At 37.4% G+C, this 23091-nt stretch overlaps 1 protein-coding gene across 1 annotated transcript in view; it reads right to left on the bottom strand.

The window, feature by feature from the left end:
* The window catches only part of HDAC2 (histone deacetylase 2), a 28744-nt gene extending 9448 nt beyond the window's left edge, over positions 1-19296 (bottom strand). The window contains exons 1-6 of the mRNA XM_069487703.1: positions 19007-19296; positions 8021-8133; positions 6831-6948; positions 5159-5233; positions 4549-4687; positions 2061-2202 (exon numbers count right to left, since the gene is read on the bottom strand). Coding sequence (XP_069343804.1) covers positions 2061-2202; positions 4549-4687; positions 5159-5233; positions 6831-6948; positions 8021-8133; positions 19007-19058 — 639 coding nt within the window. The 5' untranslated portion in view covers positions 19059-19296. The remainder of the gene's footprint in view (positions 1-2060; positions 2203-4548; positions 4688-5158; positions 5234-6830; positions 6949-8020; positions 8134-19006) is intronic.
* Positions 19297-23091: the final 3795 nt, after the last annotated feature.

A 23091-nucleotide genomic window follows, 5' to 3' on the forward strand; every position in this document is an offset into this window, starting at 1 on the left:
ACATTGAACCAGAAAATTCATCTTGAACAGATACATAAGATGAGAAGGAAACTTTGTGAATAAACCTGTGGCAAATATAGACTCTAAGCCCAAGAACCCTGCAGGACAATTGTATCTGTAATGCAGAATCATTCTTGTAGTTCACAATCTCTGGTATGAGTTTACTTATGACAAAAGAAAGGCCTAGACTATCTTGAAGTTTCAACAGATACAGACCAAAGCATCAGATTTGTTTTTTCATTGGACTTGAAATAAATTTTGTTTCTACTTGCTCAATGAGTACCAGGTCCAGGTATTAATACCTCAAAAGATGCAAAGGTTCCAGCTATGTACACACTCTAAAACCATATATACTTATATACACTTATTTAATATTGTATGTGTGTATATGTATTTCTCTCTGTGTATATGTGTGTATACTTCTTTAAAAAAAATTGTGAGAGGAAGTGTATAATTAGAAATGTCTCTATTATTCAATCTTCTCTGAGAATATATATGAATATATATATGAATATATATGAATTCATATATATATGAATATATATATGAATATATATGAATATATATATTCTCAGAGAAGATTGAATAATGTAGACATTTCTAATTATACACTTCCTCTCACAATTTTTTTTAAAGAAGTCTCAATTTTTATTAAGATTTATTAACTAAATACAAACTCTACAAATGTGGATAAACTAATATACTGTGAATTTCTATACTTCTGCAGTGGAACCATAGTTGGATATACTTTGACCCTAAAATCTCAGAACGTGGAAAGCTGGTCAGACTTCTCACCCTCGCTGCCACCAGCTGGCAACTCAGAGCTGCTGCTTGTTCCCTTGTGGGGGAACCAGCTTTATCGCTTCCATTTCTTATTCCACAACTGCTACTTTATCGCCGTTCTGTTTCTTTTTTCCACCTAGACTACTCTAAAGCAAGCAGCATTTTAACAATGACCTAAGCTCAGAGTAACCTTCTCTCTGCTTTGGAATCAATTAGAGAAAAAAAGGAGTGTTTATTAAATTAATATTCAAAGATACACATGCGTTTCACAGAAAGTCCAAATACAGCTGCACATATTATATAATGTAATGATTAATTTTAGTTTTCTCACAAAATTATGGGGACACATTTAAAATATCAGATACTATTCATAGAATAACATTTCATATTTTATCAACATAACTCTGTTACTGAAAGAGTAATACACTGTGACTAAATAAAGAAAAGCCATAGATTTAAAGAATATTTTAAGGCCATTTTTTAATAACATACCATAGATGTGAAAAATAACCTTAATAAAATAGTTTATAGCTAATATTGAATGCATGCTATGAGAAATCCCCCATATAATCCAGGCTGAACTAAAAAGAGGTGTTTAAATTTCTGAATAAATTTCAACATGCATGTAGTTAGTTCCAAAAACACTCTAGTGAAGCAAAAACCTTCAGTGAGTTTATAGAAAAAGAATTTGACCTGTGGTTTTCACATTCATAAAAGACAAGAGCACCAAATGGAAAAAGATAACAGAAATGTAATAGAAATAAATGCACTGAATGTTAGGCAGGCAGGGCTAAGCTATGGTATTGTGTCTCTCCCTAAATAGTATACACTACAAATTTCAGAAGCCTAAGGAAAGAAAAAAGATTAAAATCAGACCTACTAAAAACCAAGACCAATCACAAAGGAGGGCAGCAGAGGAACCTAAAAAGACTTAATCTATCTTATTCCACCAATTTTTACAATCAATAGGAAAGAAGGCTACCATCAGGTAGTTTTGAAGGTTCAAACAACATCAAGAAAAGGGCTCCATGCTTCACAGATGTTCAAAAATATTTATTCAACCAAAGAATACAGCAGAGCAAAAAAAAGTTCTTTAAGTTTTCATTAAATTTTTGCTTAAAGCCAGCAAAAGTGAATTGTAGCAGATGTTACCGCATAGAAAGTGATTCATTCTGCATTCAAGCTTCAAATTAATGACTCAGGAAAAATATTAGTATACGATTACTAACCATCTAGGTTAATCTCATAGTATTTATTCATACAGAATTTAGTCTTACCCTCAAGTCTCCTGTGCCAGGAAAGTATTCCCCATATTTATGGAATGATACAGTCATTACACGATCTGTTGTATAAAAAGCTTCTTCAACACCATCACCATGATGGATATCTATATCAATATATAAGACTCTCTGATGATACCTGAAAACAAAGCCATAAGTTTTTTTTTTTGTTTTGTTTTTAAGGTTCTAAGATGGGAAGAACCACCATGAATTCAGGAAACCTATTTTTGAGCTCTTGCATTCCAGAATGTTTAACCTTCTTTTTACTTTACTTCCAGTCTAAGATAAGAGACCACTAAAACATCTGAAGTCATAGTTTGAACCTTAGACCTTTAAATCTCCCCTTTTGTCCAATGTAGGTGAAAAAATATATTTACTGTCTTTATGAAATGACATATTCTATATGTTTTAAAAACATAACATATGGCTGGGTGTGGTAGTTCACGCCTATAATGCAAGGACTTTGCGAGGCTGAAGCAGGAAGATGGCTTAAGGCCAGGAGTTGGAGACCAGCCTGGGCAACATAGCGAAACCCTATCTCTAAAAAAAAATTAAAAAACAAAAAAAAATAGCTAGGCATGGTGGCATATGACTGCAGTCCCAGCTACTTGGGAGGTTGAGGTGGGAGGATCACTTGAGCCCAGGAGGTCAAGGTCACAGTAAGTAATGATTGAGCCAACCGCACTCCAGCTTGGGTGCACTCCAGCTTGGATAACAGAGTGAGACCGTGTCTCTTAAAAACAAACAAACAAACACACAAAAAAACCAAAAAATCATAACATGGCACATGTTTCTGTGTATTAACAACTCAAGATTACACCATACTTAAGATAGTTACTTTAATTAAACATCTCTCTAGTAAATCTTTAATATTTTAAAATAAGAATTGGCAAGTTACAGCCCATAAGCCAAATGCCTCTTTTTTACAGCTAAGAATAGTTACTTTTTTAAATGGTTGAAAAATAAAACTAAATCAAGAGTATTTTCTCACAAGTGACACTTATATAAAATTTAAATTTCAGTGTCCATAAAAAATTTTATTGAAACATAGGCATTTGTTTACTGATGTCTATGACTTCTTTTGAATTGCAGAGATGAATGGTTGTGATAGAGACCACATGTGGTATTCCATCATCACTTCAAACTGGTGCTTGCAGCACTATAAATCACAGTGACATAGTAAAAACCAGCGCATACCCACATCAAAATAAGAAAAGGGAAAAGTGGACTTCAAATAATATCCTTTTGAAGTGCAGTGAAGTATTACTGTGTTATTGAATTAGATGGCAAAGCATTGTGTTTATTATGCAATGGTACCATAGCTGTGCTAAAAGAATACAATGTAAGTTGACATTGACAGACTGAGCACTCAGAAGAATATTCTCAACACATGAAAAAGCAGTATTTAGAAAATTTAAAAGAGTGTATCTCATCACCGCAGAATTTCCTCACAAAATTTAAAAAATAGAAATGAAGCTGTAATGGAAGTGAAGTTTCTGAGTGGCTCTCATGCTAGAGAAGCAAGGAAAGCTGTTTACGAAGTCAATTAATTAACCATGCTTGATTGCACCACATGAAAAATGTATCCAGAGAAATTAGACTTGTTTAAGACTATCAGCTTAGTGGGCAAGAACTTGCTGAAAGAGTTGAAGACACCGGAACCAATATCAACAGTCAATTAAAAAACAGGACAAAGATTCAAAATGGTTTTCTTTGGATCCTGATGCATCAACAAGATGTTACTCCAATACTGCTCAGTTATTGTTTATTTAAAGAATAAATACCAAGTTTATGTGACTGAAAAATTAGTCTCTATGGATAGTATGCACGGAATAACTATAAGCAAAAATATTTTCAAAGCTGAGAAAACACTAATCAGTACAACATGAAGTAGAATCTAAGATGTGTTAGAACTGATGAGTAAAAAATATCTAACTGTAAATCTCCAAATTCATAAGTACCTTACCTCTATAGATCTCTCTCAAATTGCAGCCAAGGGTAACTAAAAATAACTCGTTCAGCAACTGAGAGATCATTTTATATCCACTGGTAAAGAACAAAGCCCCATTCAGATGTGGAAGCTAGGCGGTCAGCTAGACTCATTCAATAGATAAACAAATTTCCTTTAATGTAGGCTTCAAATTTTTGCCTTCATCTTACAAAATGTCAGAACATAAACTTCCAAGGTCACGTCATTTTTCATTAGTTGAAACCAACTCAAATCTAAATTGCCAAACTACACCTAATATTTTCAAAAAGAGTATTTAATGGGAGTTTTAGACCTTTATATACATTCTCACTTATAATAATCAAAAGATTGGGTAAATGTCCTGCATTTCTTCATTGGTTTATAACGAATTCATGGAAGATTTACCATTAACTATTTCAACCTACCATCTACTCAGTTTTGAAAAAAGCCAGACTTTTATTGTGTTTTAATTAAAACATTTTATCATAGGAAAAGTATCAATATAAATTAACTTACTTTAGTAATTCAAGAATGGCAAGCACAATATCATTAACATAACAGAACCCTGATGCTTCTGATTTCTTAGCATGATGTAATCCTCCAGCCCAATTAACAGCCATATCAGTTTGTTGTCGGTTTAACTTCACGGCCCCAGCTAAGAAGTAGAAACAAGATATAGTAGACTTTTAAAATATTTAAAATAAAAAATTAGGATAAATAGACAAAAGCTTTCTAAGTAAGAGTATGCCATGCATAAGCAAAAGCTTAAAATCATAAGCAGTGAAGATCATTGCCTAGGACACTAATAGTAGTTTTTCCTTAGATAAATATTTTCCAATAGCTGTGACCTGAGATTAAATAATGGAAAGTGCTAGTAACAATGGTAGCTAGAAGAGATAGGGGAAAAAAAGAAGTCTTTAAGTAAAAATAAAAGTTTATAAAACAGTGAGTCATTATGATCATGAAACATGGGGATTTTAATGTAAACTGTACTTTACTGTAAATATACTGACTGCCTTTTCGTATCAAAATCCACCATTAAAACTTCTACTTTAAACGAATAACCCAAATGACATATATATACAAGCTTAGATCAACATCTAAATCTGATTAAATTAGAACTTACCAACTGAGCCACCAGTTGAGAGCTGACAAAACTCAAAGAGTCCATCAAACACTGGACAATCCTCTCCAACATTAACTGTGGAAGATGGATTTCATTAATTTCAACCCATTCTGCAAATTAACAAAAGCCTTTTCTTACAAAAACTATTTCCTACAAATACTTTGATGCAATCATAAAACATATACTTCATAGTAGTAACCTAAAGTCTACAATTTTAAAATAAATTTATTATTTTATCCAAGGGAATTAAAGTATTATCTGTGAAACACCTACCAAATCTTGTCTGGATTATTTGTGGAATATCTCTGTTCTATTAACAAGAAATCAATACGTGTCAAGGTATATATATTTTTTTATTTAATTGAAACATGGGCTTAAATTTTCTGGGCATTTCTCCTTAAATATATAACAATTATTTAATCAAGATTCTAAAAAGTAAGTAACTTCAATTTCTTTAACATTCCTTAAATACACATAACATATTCAACTGTGAAATGTATTTAAATGGGTACTAAAAAGATATAACAGCTGGTGACTATGTCCATGGTTAATCTTGATCTTGAAAGATGGTAAGAACTAACTAGGTTCATGGGAGCGAAGATACAGAAGAGAGGGGTACTTAAGACAACAAGGAAACAACATACAGAAACATGAGACATCATGACATATTTAGTTCCTTAGTACTGACAGAATGGAGGGGATATAGATGTGTATAACCCATTCTCAGTCCCTCCCTATGTCCCAAATTGTAACCTCTTCAAGAATAAGGGTCACTGTTTTATATATCTTTGTATATCCTTAAATTAAAAGCACTATAAAGAATAAATTTTACTTTCTTACTACTCAGAGATGGTCATAATCTTAATTAGGTTTTAAATCAGTCCTGTTAATTCATTTGCCTAAGGGCTACCCATGCCTCTTTGTAATTTAAGTCTGAATCCCCACTGAAAAAAATGAATAAATAGTATCTGTTCTAGTTATATTATAGCATTTTAACTAATCAAATGAGATAATCTATGGTGGAAATGTATATGAGGTTATGAATATTTGAGATGCCTACCAACTACATTTAATTTGTTATAATCAATCACTGAAGCCCATCAATAAAAATACTAGTGAGAATGAACTCCAGTATCAAGCTTTAAAAGACTGTTCCAATCATTTTAGGATGACTTTTGCATTCCACCTTTAAGCCAATTTGTTATCAACCTCTAAAAGACACTTTAAACCTATAAAAGAGAACATTATGTAGAAGAGAATCAAAAGCTGCACTAATATACCAAAAAGAAGAAAAAAAGATTATTACAGTCCAGGTTAACTAAAGCACACAAATATAAGAGGTATATACCAAGGGTAATCAAAGTATAATCTTTCTTTCAAAACAAGGGAGTGAGCTCTACCAATATTCATTGTCTCAAAGTTATTATGGAAGCAAAATAAAGAGTAGAGGAACATCCAAACAGCAGTTTCACAGACTAATAAGCTTCAGATAGGTTTTTTTTTCTTAAGTAGCTTTAGTATTGTTATACTGACTTTTCAAATCAATAAAGAATTATAATAACATTTAGACCAACAGGAAAAATACCCAGATTTGGATAACTCTAATTATAACTCTGAAAAAATACTCATTTATACTTATCAACATTACAATACTTTTTACATAGAAACGTACATCTCTGCATCTGCTTACTATACTCAGACATGTTATCTGGTCTTATTGACCGCAAAAATTTGATATACTCATCACTGTGGTATTTTGTCATTTCTTCGGCAGTGGCTTTATGGGGCCTCTGTGAAGAAAAATAAATGTCAAAATTGTAGAATTACAACTGGTTACATCAGATTATTAAAAAAATATGTAATTTCACCTAACAGTACCCTGAAAAGAACTAGGCACACGAGAGCAAAAATATATAAATTCCAAAGCTAATCCAAATTTGTGCATATGTGTTTTAGGAAACAGTTATCAATTCCAAAGCTAATTCAAACTTCTTTAAAAGCACCAGACAAGCATAACATCAACTATAAATTTATCACTCCTTATTTCTAATGGAAATAGGTCAACCTACATAAAGTCAAACCCATGTTCATAAACTCTACCTTCTTTCATTTTCCATGATAAACCTTCTGCTCTACATACACTGATTTCATCAATGACCTCCCAGAAAAAGACTCATTCTCAATTCTAAGTCTTAGTTCATGACCTCTCTTCCTTTTACTGTCATAATCCTCCTTATTCCAAAGAGCTCAATTTCATTCATGACACACTTCTTCCAGAGGCTTCCACAGATTAAGAGTGTCACACAACGCCCTCTCTTCTCTAAATGTCTATATCTGACTGCTTCAAGTATTTCCATTCTTTCCAAATAGATGTTGTTTTGTTTGTATTTGTTTATATACACCTTCATCTTTACCTACAAAAACATGTTGAGGCAGCTGTTGCAATTGTATCATTAGTACTCTGCATGGCCACTAACAGAGTTCCATATATATGTCCAATAAATATTTGTAGGATTAATTTTGTGCATAATTCTTTTGTAACAGTCTCCGTTCAACTCTTTTCAACAGCATAGGTAGATTAACAATTATTTCAACAAAAATATTTAATATGCTAGAATGAGCTGTTTCTCCAGTGAAAGTGTAGGGTAGAAGGAACTGTTTTTAAAATGGTTAAAGAGGAAAACAGGCTACAGCTCCCACATTTTCAGTTTTCTCCGGAGAATAAAACAAAAAGAGGAGTTTTGTTTTCTTCCAGATTTTTTCACCTGCTAAATGCCCTCCAAAGGGAAATAATAAACAAAGTTCCAAAGTAGTAGCTAAGAAAAAAATCAGTTTTGAATATTTATGAAAAGGTATACTCACATATATTTCCATTTTTCTGTATAAGCCATAATTTAACAGTAAGTTATGGGTCATGCGGATTCTATGAGGTTTCATGGGATGACCCTGTCCATAATAATAATTTCCAATATCACCTAAAATAGAAAAAACACAAACTAAACAATACAGATAAGAGAATCTTCATAAACTATCTGAATTTATGTATGTCTATAATTAGAAGGTATTTACCAATTAATAAGATTTATTAAAACCTTAAATTGTAATTTTAGATTTTGCAACTTTCAAACTATAGTAGAAAACAAGGTACCACACACATTTTTACACGTTGATGACTCCATTATTACATTATGTTCACTTGTAGATTAGGAAAGCAAGCTTTTCTGATTTTTGGTTCCCCCAAATATTTTTAATTTCTGTTCTTTAAAGCAGTATCTGCTTTTAGTATTCTCTGATAAATTTAGATGCTTAAGTTCAGTTCTCTGGGTTTTATTGGCATAATTTAAAATTTTTTCAGCATCTCAGAAATCCCTTATAGTTGTTATCGTAAGTGTTAAAAATGTTCTGTGTCCATCTTACAGTCTGTCAGGGAAATTTTTTTTTTTTTTTTTTTGAGACAGCGTCTCACTCTGTTGCCCAGGCTAGAGTGCCGTGGCATCAGCCTAGCTCACAGCAACCTCAAACTCCGGGGCTCAAGGGATCCTACTGCCTCAGCCTCCTTCCAAGTAGCTGGGACTACAGGCATGTGCCATCATGCCTGGCTAATTTTTTCTGTATATATTTTTAGTTGTCCATATAATTTCTTTCTATTTTTAGTAGAGACGGGGTCTCGCTCTTGCTCAGGCTGGTCTCGAACTATTGACCTCAAGCGATCCTCCTGTCTTGGCCTCCCAGAGTGCTAGGATTACAGGCGTGAACCACCGGGCCGGCCTGTCAGGGAAGTTTTGATAACTGAAATTTAATTCCTAAATAAAGTTTTGCTCTGCTACGACATATCCATGACATTTTTTAAGGTAATAAGAATACTGTCTCATTCTTCATGACTAAAAAGTTATAATTCCTAGCCTGCCTTTTTAAATGGGACCTTATATCCCCATGTCTTAAAACGTACTCATAAAATTTATTTAAAAATAAGCAAATAACACCAAAATCATAGATTTCTATCTATCAAATTTCAATAAAATTAATATTTTTAGGTAAAGCTCCAGTGTTTCTTATAATAAAACATAATAAGAAAGCCTCTTAAATATATAAAAGTTGGTTGGCCCTTTATCTGTAGATTCAACCAATCATTGATTGAAACTAATTTTTAAAAAATGGATGGTAGTGTCTGTACTGAACATGTATGGACCTTTTTTCTTGTCATTATTCCCTAAACAATACAGTGTAACTACTTACATAGCATTTACACTGTATTAGTATTAGGTATTATAAGTAATCTAGAGACGATTTTAAGTACAAGGGAGGATGTACACAGGTTATATACAAATACTACACCATTTTACTTAAGCAACTTGAGCATCCTGGATTCTGGTTATCTGTGTGGGGTCCTGGAACCAACCCCCACAGATACCAAGAGAAGACTTAACTGGTTTTCTAATGTAACAGGTACTTTTACAACAGCCTTTATCAAATTAGAAATTAATTTTAATAATTATTCTCATGATTAAATAAACAGTCCCAAAATTTTGTTAGGATTGCCAAGCTGATTTTAATGGCCTGAAGTCTATCATTTCAACATAGGTTTGTATATAAAAGTTAGGATTAAGAATGCCATTTACCTACTTTCAGGAACACTAAATCTTTCAAAATCCTCCCTAAATACATGCCTTTTAAAAAATTGTCTAACTCCAAAATCTCTGTTCTCTCTTCCACTTATTTGGTAATAGTCTAGGATGAACAATCAACTTTTATAAAATCCATACTTCTAATATTACAAATACTTGAATTTGTTCATACCATACCTCTTATTTATTTAATTCCATTTTCAACACAAGCGCTCCTCAGAAGACAATTTGTATACACACAATCATTTAAAAGGGAGGCCACTTTATTTACTTAAAAAAAATTTTTTTTAAGAGACAGAGTCTTGCTCTGCTGCTGTTTAGGCTGGCAGTGTAGTAGTGCAAGCACAGCTTACTGCAACCTTGAACTCCTGGGCTCAAGCAATCCTCCTGGCTCAGTCTCCTGATATCTGGGTCTCCAAAAGCCTGGACCACCACGCTCAGCTAATTATTTCTTCTTTTTGGTAGAGATGGGTCTCACTATGTTGACTATGTTGCCCCCATTGGTGTTGAACTCCTGGGCTCAAAAGATCCTCCCACTAAGACCTTCCAAGTGCTGGGCTTACAGGCATTACAGGCCACCGCGCTACGCCCCTAGGCCACTTTTTTAATGCAGGTACCAACAACAAAGCTATGAAAGAATATAGACAAGTAGTAAATCAGGCCCCATGAGACATTCCTCTGGAGGTAACACAATTGAAAGGCTATGAATGCAGAAAATAAACTGTCATGAAAGGATCTGCCAGAAAGCTCTACCCTACATGGTGGCAGTACACAAAGTTCCTTGAAAGCAATCTGGTTTCACCGAACTCTTAGGTATGGAAAACTCACTAGTGTTACAAAGCATCACGTATCTAAGTTAATGCAAGGACTAGTATTTCTAGGTTATCATCACTACTAAAGAGATCATTAGATTAAAAATAAAGTCTAGTCTTCACATAACTCCCATTTGCCTCTGTGTAAGAATTACCAAGATGAAACGTCTCTTAACATTTAACACATTACAAGATCAAACACTCTTGATGTGGGCACACTGAGAATCCAATGCAAAGCGCCAGCCCCCAATAATCTATAGAAAGGAAACTACACTAGCAACTTCTCGGCAAGTGTAATTGAAAAAAATGATAGCAGTAAATATCATTTCCCAAGTGCTTACTAGAAGGCACTATCCTAAGCACTTCACATGCATTATCTTTTAATCTTTTCAACAACCCTATGACATAGGTATTATTACTATTATTCCTATGTTATGATAAATAGGGTAGAAGGGTAAAACACAGACAAGTCAGATAATGTTGCCAAAGTCACACAGCCAGCAAGTGCAGGTGCTAGATTCAAACTCAGGCAGGGCAGCTCACAGCCAATGCTCTTAAGTAGTACTTTTGGGAGAACCAACGGCACGTATAGTCTATAGGGTGAAGGTTGACAAGAAAAGGACACAATATGGAATGAAAATACTTTTAATAAAGGCTTAGGGTCTTCGTTAATTTAAAGAAAATGAACACAAGAAACTACCTACCTAGTTTAGCAAAGTAATTTGCTTTTTACTAATAGGGTCTTCAAATTTTATATGAATACCCATAGCTTTCAACAAGTTTGTCTGCCACAATTTAGGGGCCCCAGTCCCACCAAAAATATACATACAACCTAAATGATACATGTCTACAAGGACATCCAAGCTACAGATAATTAGTTTATCAAGAATTGTTTCAAAATATAAGAGGGTTACAAAAAAACCATTTCCAACTTTTTCCCCCCACTTACCTCTGTAACTCACAATTCCCTAGATGGCTACTTTGTAGGCAACCACTTTTTAATAAAGACAGAATATCTTTTCTTAGTTTAAGAACCTATGGCTTTCATTCATCTCATTTAAATGGTAGTAATATAATTTGGGCATTTTAAACGTTACTCCAATTTTCGTCAAAATACAGGTTGATTATCAGTAATATGAAAATTTGGAATCTGCCATGCTCCAGAATCCAAAATCTCTTGAACACCCTCTTCATAATCAAAGGAAATGCTCATAGGAGCATGCCAGATTTCAGATTTTCAAATAAGGGATGCACAACTGTTAAGTATTATTGCAAATATCCCCAAATGCAAAAAAATCTGAAATACTTCTAGTCCCACGCATTTTGGGAAAGGAATAATCAACCTGTATTTAAAAATACTTTGCCAATAAAGCAAATACCTTGAAAAATCAGCTCAAAGGTGTGTTGAACACAACAAACTTTAATTATCAATGTGAAGAAATTACCATAAAGATTTATCTGCAAAATTTTAGAAGTTGCTCACTCTTCAAGAAGCTATCAGAATGGAAGTGGTTATTAAGGTCCCCAATGTTTTATCCACAGTCCTCGGAACTAGATATGTTTCAAATTTTAGACCATTTCAGATTTTGTAAAGGTACTATGGTACATCTGCTATATATTATATTATGTAATATCAGAGAGTCTGGGCAGCATGCTATAATCAAACATTATTTCTGCAGCAAAAAATATCAATATTCATAAGTGGAATAAAGATCATAAATAGGCTGGACACGGTGGCTCACGCCTGTAATCCTAGCACTCTGAGAGGCCAAGCAGGGAGGATCCCTTGAGGTCAGGAGTTTGAGACCAGCCTGGGTAAGAGTGAGACCCCATCTCTACTAAAAATAGAAAAATTAGCCAGGTGTCCTGGGGCTGAGGCAGGATTGCTTGAGCCCAGGAGTTTGAGGTTGCAGTGAGCTATGATGACGCCACTGCACTCTAATTGGGATGAAAGAGAGAGACTCTGTTTCAAAAAAAGATCATAAACAGTCTCCTATTAATTCAGGTTAAGCTTTTGATGCCAAATGAATTATAAAAATTTTTCGATTTTCACATCATTTTGGATTTCAGGACTGTGAAATGTGCCCTTACCCCTGAAGATAAGCTGACTGGAAAAAAAAAATTCAGGAAAAAACAAGAAAAAAAGAATAAAAAAGCTACTACATTATTTCTATCTTCCAGACTACCTAGCCCACCAGTAGCTTTTTACACAGCTATCACCACTCTTCCTTGAAATATTCTGAATCCTGGCTTCCATAATACCATTTTCTTGGATTTTATTCCTACCTCAAGGACAATCCTCTGTCAACTTTTAAATATTGGGATTTTTCAATGAAATTCATCCATTCATTTAACAAATCAAGAGCCTACCTACCATGTGCCAGGCAAGCACTGCTCTAGGTGCTTGGATATATCAGTGAATAATAGTTCTGCCCTAAATGTTCTTCTCTCAGAAGTAAGTCCTGGGTCCTGTTATCTATCTATGCTGTCTCTTTTTCAGTCTCTGTACGTTACCACCTATATGCTGACAAATCCCAAATTTCTATGTCTAGTCTCTCCACCCTGGGTTCCAAACTCAGAGTCTCTTTCTCAGTCTTTTCATTTGAATTCAAAAAGGATCTCAAACATAAGATGTTCAAAACAGAGCTCTTGGTTAATCTTCCCAAACTCAGTGAGTGATACTATACCTCATTTAACTGCTAAATCCAGAAACTTAGCAGTTGTCTTTTCTTCTGTACCACCACTCTCCAACCCTAACTTTCCAATCCACCAGCAAATTCCACTGGTTTTACTCTGCAAACCTCTCTTAAATGTGTCCATTTCTATCTAAAATGCAATCACTATATTTTATATGGACAAATATGCATTCAGTTCTTGCTTTCAGCCCACATTCTACCATCCCTTACCAATTATTTTAAGAGAATGCTCTCTACTTAAAAAACCTCTAATGGCTTTTCACTCCCTGAGTAAAGTCAAAATCTCTTACCACAAAGTCTAGTGTGGTCTGGCCCTTTACAGCCTAACTGAGTACACCACGGTTCCCCTATGTCTTCCTCTTGGCTTCCTTTCTGTTAAGCACACCAAGTTCTAACTACCTGTCCTTTCCAATTTGCAATGTCTTTTATATAAAACTCTCTCAAGGCCAGTCCATTTTCTTCCTTCAGTTGTTTCCTTGTCTGATTACCCTACCAAAGGTCCCTTCTTTTTTACTCCCTGACATTCCTTCTTAGGACTTAAGCATTCTTTTGTCTACTTGGCACACAGTAGGGTTTTTAAGTTCATTTGACATTTCTAAACCCAAAGTTGACTTCATGAACAAGATGATCAGACTTCTATTGAAAAAGAGGAATAAGGCATATTACCCACTACAAACAACATCCTTAGACTTAATCTTTTAAATGTGAACTCATCCAAGTTTCAATGTCATTAAGAGATTAATTAATCTCTAAGAAATTACCCCTCTTCCCCAACTCCAACTGTTTTCCTTTAAGGATTTGAACTGAAGCACCTGAAGTTCTTGTTAAGGAAAAAAAAAATTACTAATACTTTTTTTTTGGTAGCAAAGAGAACTCTATGGAAGGAAAAAAGAAACATCTTTGGATTCTCCTTGGACATTAAAACTAGTCAATGTGAAAAAAGAAAAGTAGTGGATTACATCAAATCAAATCAAACAAGAATACTAATCTGCTTTAATCTATACAATAGACAAAATGCCACCCACCCTGTCCAAAACTCAGAGTGTTTGGAAGAATTAAAGAGAACACTATATAAAAGTGCTGTCTATAAAAACAAGGAATTAATTATTTATTCATCAATAATCCAAAAACCATTTAAGTATCTTAATTTAGTTGGTAGTGATACAGATATAAGCAAAACAGACAGACTCCCTTTCTTCATGAAGCTCACTTATATTCTAATGAGGAGAGAGAGACAAAAGTTAGCAAAAATAAAGCAGTAATATTTAGGTAATAGGAGAAAGCCTCTCTGATAAGGTGAAATTTGAAAGAAGTGAAGGGTAAAGGATTTCTGGGGAAGAGGAGTCAAATAGGAAAACTGTAGTCTTATTTAGAGTCATGCTCCATTATATTTAAATAACTAGTGCAATTAACAGCACTGGTATTTATGAACTGCTACGGTAATTCATTCAGCACTCTAATTTGCCCCCAAAGAAATGATTACCTATTTCATAGATAATAAAGATTTATACTACAGCTAAGAACCATGCAGTTGTATTAAAGGCTATCCAGCAAAACACTTTGGCACCATCATTATAAGTAAAAGTCTAAGAAAATCTGATAATAGTTGGGCTGCCAAGTAGAATTCCTACGATCTGCTAGAGTCAATTAGGAGTATAACGAGAAGCATGATCTTGCTAACTTCTATATTTTCTTTGCATAGTGTTGATTGCTTTTCTCTGGCCCACCTGTCTCCAAACATTGTGCACCCCATCAGAGGAGGAAAAAAATAAAGCACAGAACAATTTGTGTAAAATTATATAAATTAGGTGCGTCCGCGCGCGCGCGTGTGTGTGTGTGTGTGTGTGTGTATCCTTATTATATTGTATACATCATAAAACAGGCACTAAATGTGATTGGCCTCAAGTTTAATTTGAAACAAAGTATAGTTAACATTTCTAAATAAAGTATTAAAAATGTGAATATTGCAATTAGAGACTAACACAGCTTAGCTTGCCAATTATACTTAAGTAGAAAAAAAAAATCATATCATTTTAAGGCCAGAAGGGATAGTGACTAATTAGCTGTATCATTTTACAGATTGCTGGTAATCTTCTAGTATATAAAAGAGTAAACACAACTTAGAAATATGAGATCTGTCCAGAAAGTATCCAGCCATGTAGTATGAAAAACAGACACATTTATTGAAGATACAAGAAACATTGCACATAAGACAATGACCACGCCTTAGTCCCCTTCAAAGTAGGCACCTTGGGACCTCACACAGTTATCCCAGTGTCTCTTACCCCAACCCATACGCACTCAACATTCTCAGGTATTCTGCTTGTTGCAGGCCTTCCAGAATGTGGATCACTTTCAACAGATTCTCAACCATCTTTGAAGCGTTTGTGCCATACTTTTATTTGTGCTGCACTCATCACATTGCCCCAGAAAGCCTTCTGAATCATTCAAATAGTTTCTGTGGAGGAATGCTCAAGCTTAATGCAAAATTTCATGCAGATTTGTTGCTCTGCTAGCTCAGCCATTTAGAATGCGAGGGCCACACAGTACACATGCTCACTCAAAGGCATCTAGCACCCCACTGACTAGTACAGTGAAGTTGTCATTGTTCACACATGTGCCTTCCAGTTCACTCACATCCATGTCATGCACACCATTCTATTATATTAACAGTGGCTGGATACTTTCTGGATGGACCTCATATGTTTTTGGAAACTTTGGAGGCATGAGTCAATAGCTAGAGAAGTAGTAACTCCTCTTTTCTTCAAAGGTTTAAGGATACCTCACCCATCAAATGTTTGGGGATTTCCCTGGGACTAGCATTTCAGTCTAATGAAATGATCTAATGAAAACTACAAAGTGCACACAGAAGAATATGTATTATCTTTAGAAGTCCTTCCATTGAGATGCATATTGCCCCAATGGTAGACATTTTCTGTGCTGCCAAAAGGCTCACAATGTGCCTAAGGGCCCCAGTGAGCCTAAAGGTAGGATTCCTATGGTTATAGAATTTGCTATTTCACTCCTTTCCTCTTGTTCTTCCTTCTGCTTCCTTTACCAACAAATTAAAACCAGCTAACTTAGACTAGCAGATGATTCAGGTCCTATTACTACTGATATGACCCACTTCCAATGTAATCCCTGTTATATATCTTAAAGACATAATTCTCTGGTGCTGAAGCTGCTTTACCTCCTTTCTCACTTTCACAATAAAAAAAATTACTATTGCTACTTTTATAAGCTGACAAAACAGAGTTTTAGTGCAAATAAAAATGTAATTTTTGGAATTAATTGTGCAAAGCTTAGCATGCTATCACATATTAATAATTAGCATAATACCTATCAAATTTAATAACCTCTGTAAAATATCTTATTAACTCCCCCCCAAACTCAAAGAATATTTGAAATGTAAGCAACTAAAAACTCCATTCTGAAAAACAAGTCAAATAAGAGACACGGACAAAAACCAGATAACCCACCAGAGGTTTCCAAACTATCAAAGTTATGCACCTGGTTTCTGGCCATCAGGTAAAGCAGTTGAATGGGCTACAATAAAGTATCAGATTAAGTCACAATCACAAGACTATATTCCCACTCTACCTATCAAGCCTTCAATTCTGCCCTTGGGACCAGGGTCTGCTCCCACTGCCTCAACAATGGCTCATCACAAATGGGCCCAGGAACAGACAGCTGTTCAGAAAACTGCTACTCAAGTGTACCCCCTGGTTCTTGAGGTCAAGCATGGTGACAAGAGGTTATAAGCAGCTTACTCCACCAAAGCTCATCACTGCCAACAGCAACTGACAGCTACAAAAAGAACCTTAGCACCAGTTTCCCCTGTTAAACTTTTATCCCGAGCCCTGACAAGAATAAATCTTTAAACCTTAGAAACAATATAATTTTTAAAAACTAACTTATACACAGGGTTACTGCCTTTCCAATTTGATCAGAGAATGCAAGGCAAGAATAACACAAAATATGCAATGCAATTCATGTTAAAATTAAAATGTACTCCTTCTCCACCCCTCCACGATAGCATATTGTCAAATCAATTTATATATCACACCTATGTGGTCTTCCAAAAAAATATTTTTTAAAAATAGAGCTGTTACTATTTTGCCCTAGCTATCATAGGTCAGACAAATTAGATTTCTGTAAGATTTTAGATTTTCCCACAAACGACATAGGTGGTTATTTTACATAAAACAGGCATTAAAAGATCAATCCTTGCTAACTGAAGAGATGGTATGGCCATTTTCAATTAAAGTCAGATTTATTCTAGACTGGTGCTGCAAGGTCTCATTTATCTCTCTAGGATATTGTGATTTACAACACACCAGATGTAGGAAGCAGCTTCCAAAATTTGTATTGCTTTGTACAAATCAGATAGGACTTTCAGGTCATTGAGCCTAGCTTCTTTGTTAAATTTTGGAATTCCTTCTCTCAAGAGTAGCCAACTAGAAACTATATTTACCAAGTTAAAGTATTTGTGAAAGTTGTAAAACAGGCTACTACTGCATTGAGTATAATTTAGAATGGCATAGTAAACAGATTTAGAGATTTAATGCCACTGCTCATACTCCAAATTAGACAACACTTAAAATTAAATTATCTAACTTTTATAACTCACTGTACTGTGAACTCAAGCTTACCTGATTAGAATATTTAATACTTGTGCACTACTCCTCAAAGTTTTCCTACACCAGGATTCCCACCACCAAGGAACAGCCTTCACAAGTAAGATGCCAATGCTCTCCTAAACCTCCAGAGCAGGATCTATTTCCTGATCGAACAAAGAGCAACAAAGGAGTGGGTGGTAACCAGGCAAGCTAGGACCCATCGAGTCTAGTCGAAAACACAAGCAGTAATGCTCCACGTTTCCCTACCACCTCCTCTAATTTCCTGCGAAGGCTACCAGCCTCAAACCCGAAAACCCTAATTGCTGCTGTTGAGGAAGTGAAGCCCTTCCATTTGAATCCCGAAAAACCGGCGCTCAAAGAACCCCGCGAACAAAGGGGAGGGTGGGAGCCCACGCAAAACGCGGGTGTGACAGCGCCACACGCCGGACTTGGGCCCCCACCCCCAGTAACTACTCTCCAGCATCGACCCAGGTGGAGAGGTCCTGGGTGAGGCTGGAAGGAGACAGGAATAGACCCCCGGGCCAGACAGAACCGAGGGGAGGGGAGCAAGCGGGAGTGGGGGAGGGGAGGGGGCTGGCGGGGCGGAGCTCTCTCGGCCGCCGGGCTTTGTGTAGAGCCAGGGCAGAAATTTTGAGTCGGGGGGAGGGATCGGCGTAGAAGGCCGGCGCAGGGAACCCCTAAACCTGCGCTGCCACGAGTGGCGGGCGGGAGAGGCGTGAAGAAGGGCCGTCCCCTTCGCCACTGCTATGAAGTCGGGTAGGCCGGGCCGTCCCCAGGGGCTGCCACCTTCGGTCGGGGCTGCGGACCGCACGGCCGGAGGGAATGAGGCAGGAGGCAAGTGGGGCGTCTCCCCGATTCCCGCCCGCAGAGTCCGCGGGAGTCGCTCGGGGAGGAGGGTCTCCTGCTGACCACGTCGGGTCGGGAATGGGTTAAGACGCGGCCAAGCGTCGGTCCCTCCTCCTTCCCACCCCTCAGCACCGGCGCCCACTCGCGACGGCGGCCGCGGAGCTCGGCGCGGCCCCGGGCCCGGCGCCCCAGCCCCGCCCGCCCACCCCGCCGCCGGCCGGCCTCTCACCATCGTAGTAGTAGCAGACTTTCTTCTTGCCGCCTCCTTGACTGTACGCCATGGGTTCCCCGGCCACCGCCGCCTCCGGGCTCCGGCTCCTCCTCCAGCTGCTGCCGCCGCGGCTCGGCGGGGAGAGAGAGGGCTGGGGGAAAGGTGGGGGCGGCAGATCCCGCGGGGAAGGGCAGGTCGGAGGGAGGATCAAGGGGGGCGCCGAGAGGGCTCGGTACCGCCCGGCCGAGGGGCCAAGAGCGCGGAGCGGGGGGTGGCAGCGGCGCCAACTCGCGACACTGGGGAGGGGGAGGGGGCCGCCAAACCACCTCCGGAGGCCGCAGGGAGGTGGGGCGCGTCCACTGTGGCCTCCACGGGGGAAGAAGGCACACGACTAGAGAAAGAGGCCGCTTCAGGCTTGGGAAGACAGACCTTCTATTGATGAACGGCTTGCGCAGGGCGGCACCATACACCCTCTTAAAACGCGAAAACCGGCAAGCTTTCGCTCTGCAAGCAGATGAAGGGAGCGTGGAGCCGGGTTGACATCCTCCCCCTCGGATGGTCGCACAGTGGTTGCGCCTATCCCGAGCCTGCGCAGTCGGCGCCTCCTCAACCGTAGCCTTGGCGGTCTGGACCCCCTCCGCGACGTCCCACGCTGCTCCCCTCCCCCACTGTCGCGAAGCTCCCGCCCGAGCCGACCACGTGCCGCGCAGGGAGAGCCCACTCTCGCGCCCCTTCCGAGCCCGGGGAGCCTCCTGGGCTGCACCCCAGGGCTGCAGTAGCTTGCTGCCTGTTTTTCTGGTTTATTCATTTATTTTTTCTTTTCTTTTTTTTTTTTTTTTTTACTGATGATGGCTCTGAGATACTGACTTTTTAAGGAGATCTATTACATACTGTAAGGAGAGAGTGTACCGCCCAGGCTTGAATGAGCATTTAAGGAACTCATTTATAAGGCACGGTCCTAAGCATTGCATTGATAATATATTCCATTGCTACTTATTTATAATAAATACATAATCTCCTCTAAAGCTTCCAACAACAATGGTATTTAACCACTATTTGTATTCCTTCTTTGTGGTTGGGGCAGATTAAGGAACTTGGTCCTGTCAACTGCTGACCCTTAGTCTGGGGATTTGAACTCAGTATTCTCCAAACTCCCGCACATCCTTGCTGTTCCACTATGCTGCTACTGTTCCTGGCCAGACACTGGAAAATTGGAGCAGAAAGCTAACAGAAAGGACTTTCGAAAGTCTTGCAAGTTATGTATACATGTGTCCCTGTGTTCAGCAAATCATTTATCAACACCTACCCTAAGCCAGCCAGCTTGCAGGTGAGAGGTGGGGGCTGACAGCCTGCACTGCAGCACTCATCCCAACTACGTCATTTGCAATTCCCCACAACTGGATGCTCTCCTATACCCCCATCAAAAAAAAAAAGAGAGAAAGACCATATTGAAGCAGGAACCATTTGGAACCGCTACCCAAAATATCCTTTTTAATGTGCTACTTGACTTCAGAATTCCCAAGGGTATTCATGCTTAACGCAGCAGTTTTCCTGTACCTCACCCCCAAGAGAGTTAGAAAAAGTAAGTCCAGGCTGATGGTCCCTATTGCCTACCTCCCTCAACTCCCCCCTCCACCTGTATTTTTAACAAGACCCTGGGTGACTGATGCAGTTTATACAGGAACCACAGTGGGAGAAACATTGGCAAAGTTAATTGCATGTTGTTGAATTTCTAAGTTTTGCTCTATCCAGTCCAAAATCAACTTGGAAGAATCTAAGAACAAAGTTAACTTAGTAGAAACTAATGTTCTTCCCTAGAGCCTACACAGTGAATTCTGAAATGAGACTTGATTTCCTTTGGGAAGACTTCCCTGACCCCATCCTCCCAAGTCTGTTCTCCATGCCATGTGCCTTGTATCCCTCTAGCTCAACACTTACCCTGTTACAGTTGCCCACAACTTGTCTGAATGTCCCAACAGAATACAGTTTCATAAGAAAAGGGACCAAGTCTGTCTTGCACATAATTGTTTCTCTAGTGTCTGTGACTTCTAGCACGCCACTTAGACATTTTTGTCTTAATTGCCTTATATGTAAAATGGGGCAGTATTACTTTAAGAGCAATTTCTCATATGAATATAGAGAAGCTCAAATAAGAAAACTAATATGAAATAGTTTTTAAACAATGAAGAACTATTAATGTGTGAATATAAGGGATTATTAAGATTATTGTAATAATAGTAATAATGATTATTGTTTTGCATCCACACAGTACCTAGCCTTGAACTTCTGAGAAGAGCCTGGATATATCTTTTGATTGGTTGATAAAGTTGTTATATTATTTATTATTTAACGATTTTAAACCAATAGAAGCCAATTATTTTACCCTTAGAAACTGATACTGGAGAAGGAGTTTATCCGGTGATAAGAGCTGGCCATGAAAATTACGTCCCTAAATATCTGTAATGAGCTTTAGGTTATCAGAACTAAAAGTAGCATCAGTTATTGAAACCCATTAACAAGCTCCAGATTTCCTTCACCATATTCCAGCTCTTCTCTATCACACTTTTTTAAATAAAAGAGTTTTAGACAATATGCAGTAAAAGGAAACAAGTTGAGAGCATGGATAATTCATAGAATGCATAGTTAAGGATTACCTTTTTCCTTAACTTGTTTTTCTTTAGTTTCTGCTCTGTTTAGAAACTTACTTTTTTCAGTCTTGAAGATATTTAGTGCTTTGAGATTGTTCTATAAAATGATCTGTTAAACATAAATGGATTGTTTAGAAACGGGGCTGTTTAGAAACCAGTGGCCTCAGCTTATGCTAAAAATTAAACCCTGCTGACAACTGTAGCAGATAGTTTAATTTTTCATTACTATAAAGAAATTATTCATATAAGCTTATTTCTACTCTACAGAAATTTAGATTTATTAGTGTTAAATTTCATGTAGCAATTGCATATTAAGGTAACATAGAAGGCAGAGAAGTATAGTGGCATACTAGGGTGTTGTCACAAGCTAAAACAGCCTCAAACTGAATTCTGATCTCCTCCTAAGCTTGGTGCCTATTTTTACACAGTATTACAAGCTATAACTCATAAATCTGAATAGCAGCATCAAACAATGAAAGATCATAGTACTATTTGAAGTGCACATTTGTGTAACAAAATTTCAAATTACCCATTTACATTACCATAACTTACCTACTAAATTACTGAGTGACGTTAAACCCTTCAAGTCATTCCTGTTACCTTGTTAATTGATTAATGCTTTGTCCGTGACCTTCAAAACACAGTATCACTGTGATCCAGTGTTAATTCTTCCTCTTTACTGTCTCAAGATTTTTAACCTTCCTTCAAATGTGATCATCATTCCTCTCCACCTAGCACCAGAACTGTACAGATGGAGGTGGACTGTGCATGTTGTGATCAAGAGGTAGGAAGCCAAACGATGAGGATAGTGGATCAGGAGGGTAGGGACCTGGGTCCTTCGTGACCTCATTTGTAGCTGTATGAAACCTGAACTGTCCACCTCTGAACTTCTGGTTACATGCAGGAAGAAAAAAACAGAAGAAAGAAACAAACAAAAAGACACATTTAGTTAAACACTGTAGTTGAGATTTTGTTATATGTAGCTGAATTCAATCCTAACTCATGTAAAATATGAATTAGAAGTTTGTGGTTTCTGGTAATTTCTACTAAGACACTACAGGTTTCTGTTGGAATACAATTCTCTGTGGGGACACCCTTTTCACCCCGTACCCTGAGACTATACTTATGTAGAAGTGAGGCATTAATTCCTCTTCTTCCAAGACCACAGTAACTTGTATGCTAGGTATGCTCGTAAGAGACTTTCAAGTTTTTCAGGAACTCAAAATAGATCACATAGCCCTCAGATTATTGTGGGGATCTCTCTGACATAGGACTACCCTTAGTTACTGGAGTAACTCTCCAAAGAGGAAAGTGACTCATTTATGTGCATTTTGTCGTTGGTTGTCTCGATGATGGGAGTCAGTTAATTAGAAAAGTTGGTAAGAAATTTGTCCCTAAGTTGAGCTAAAGTGATCAGTGATATTTCCTGGGCCTTGGAAGGTAGTCAGCTCCACC

The sequence above is a fragment of the Eulemur rufifrons genome, chromosome 15 (assembly GCF_041146395.1).
Source record: "Eulemur rufifrons isolate Redbay chromosome 15, OSU_ERuf_1, whole genome shotgun sequence".
Taxonomy (NCBI): Eukaryota; Metazoa; Chordata; class Mammalia; order Primates; family Lemuridae; genus Eulemur; species Eulemur rufifrons.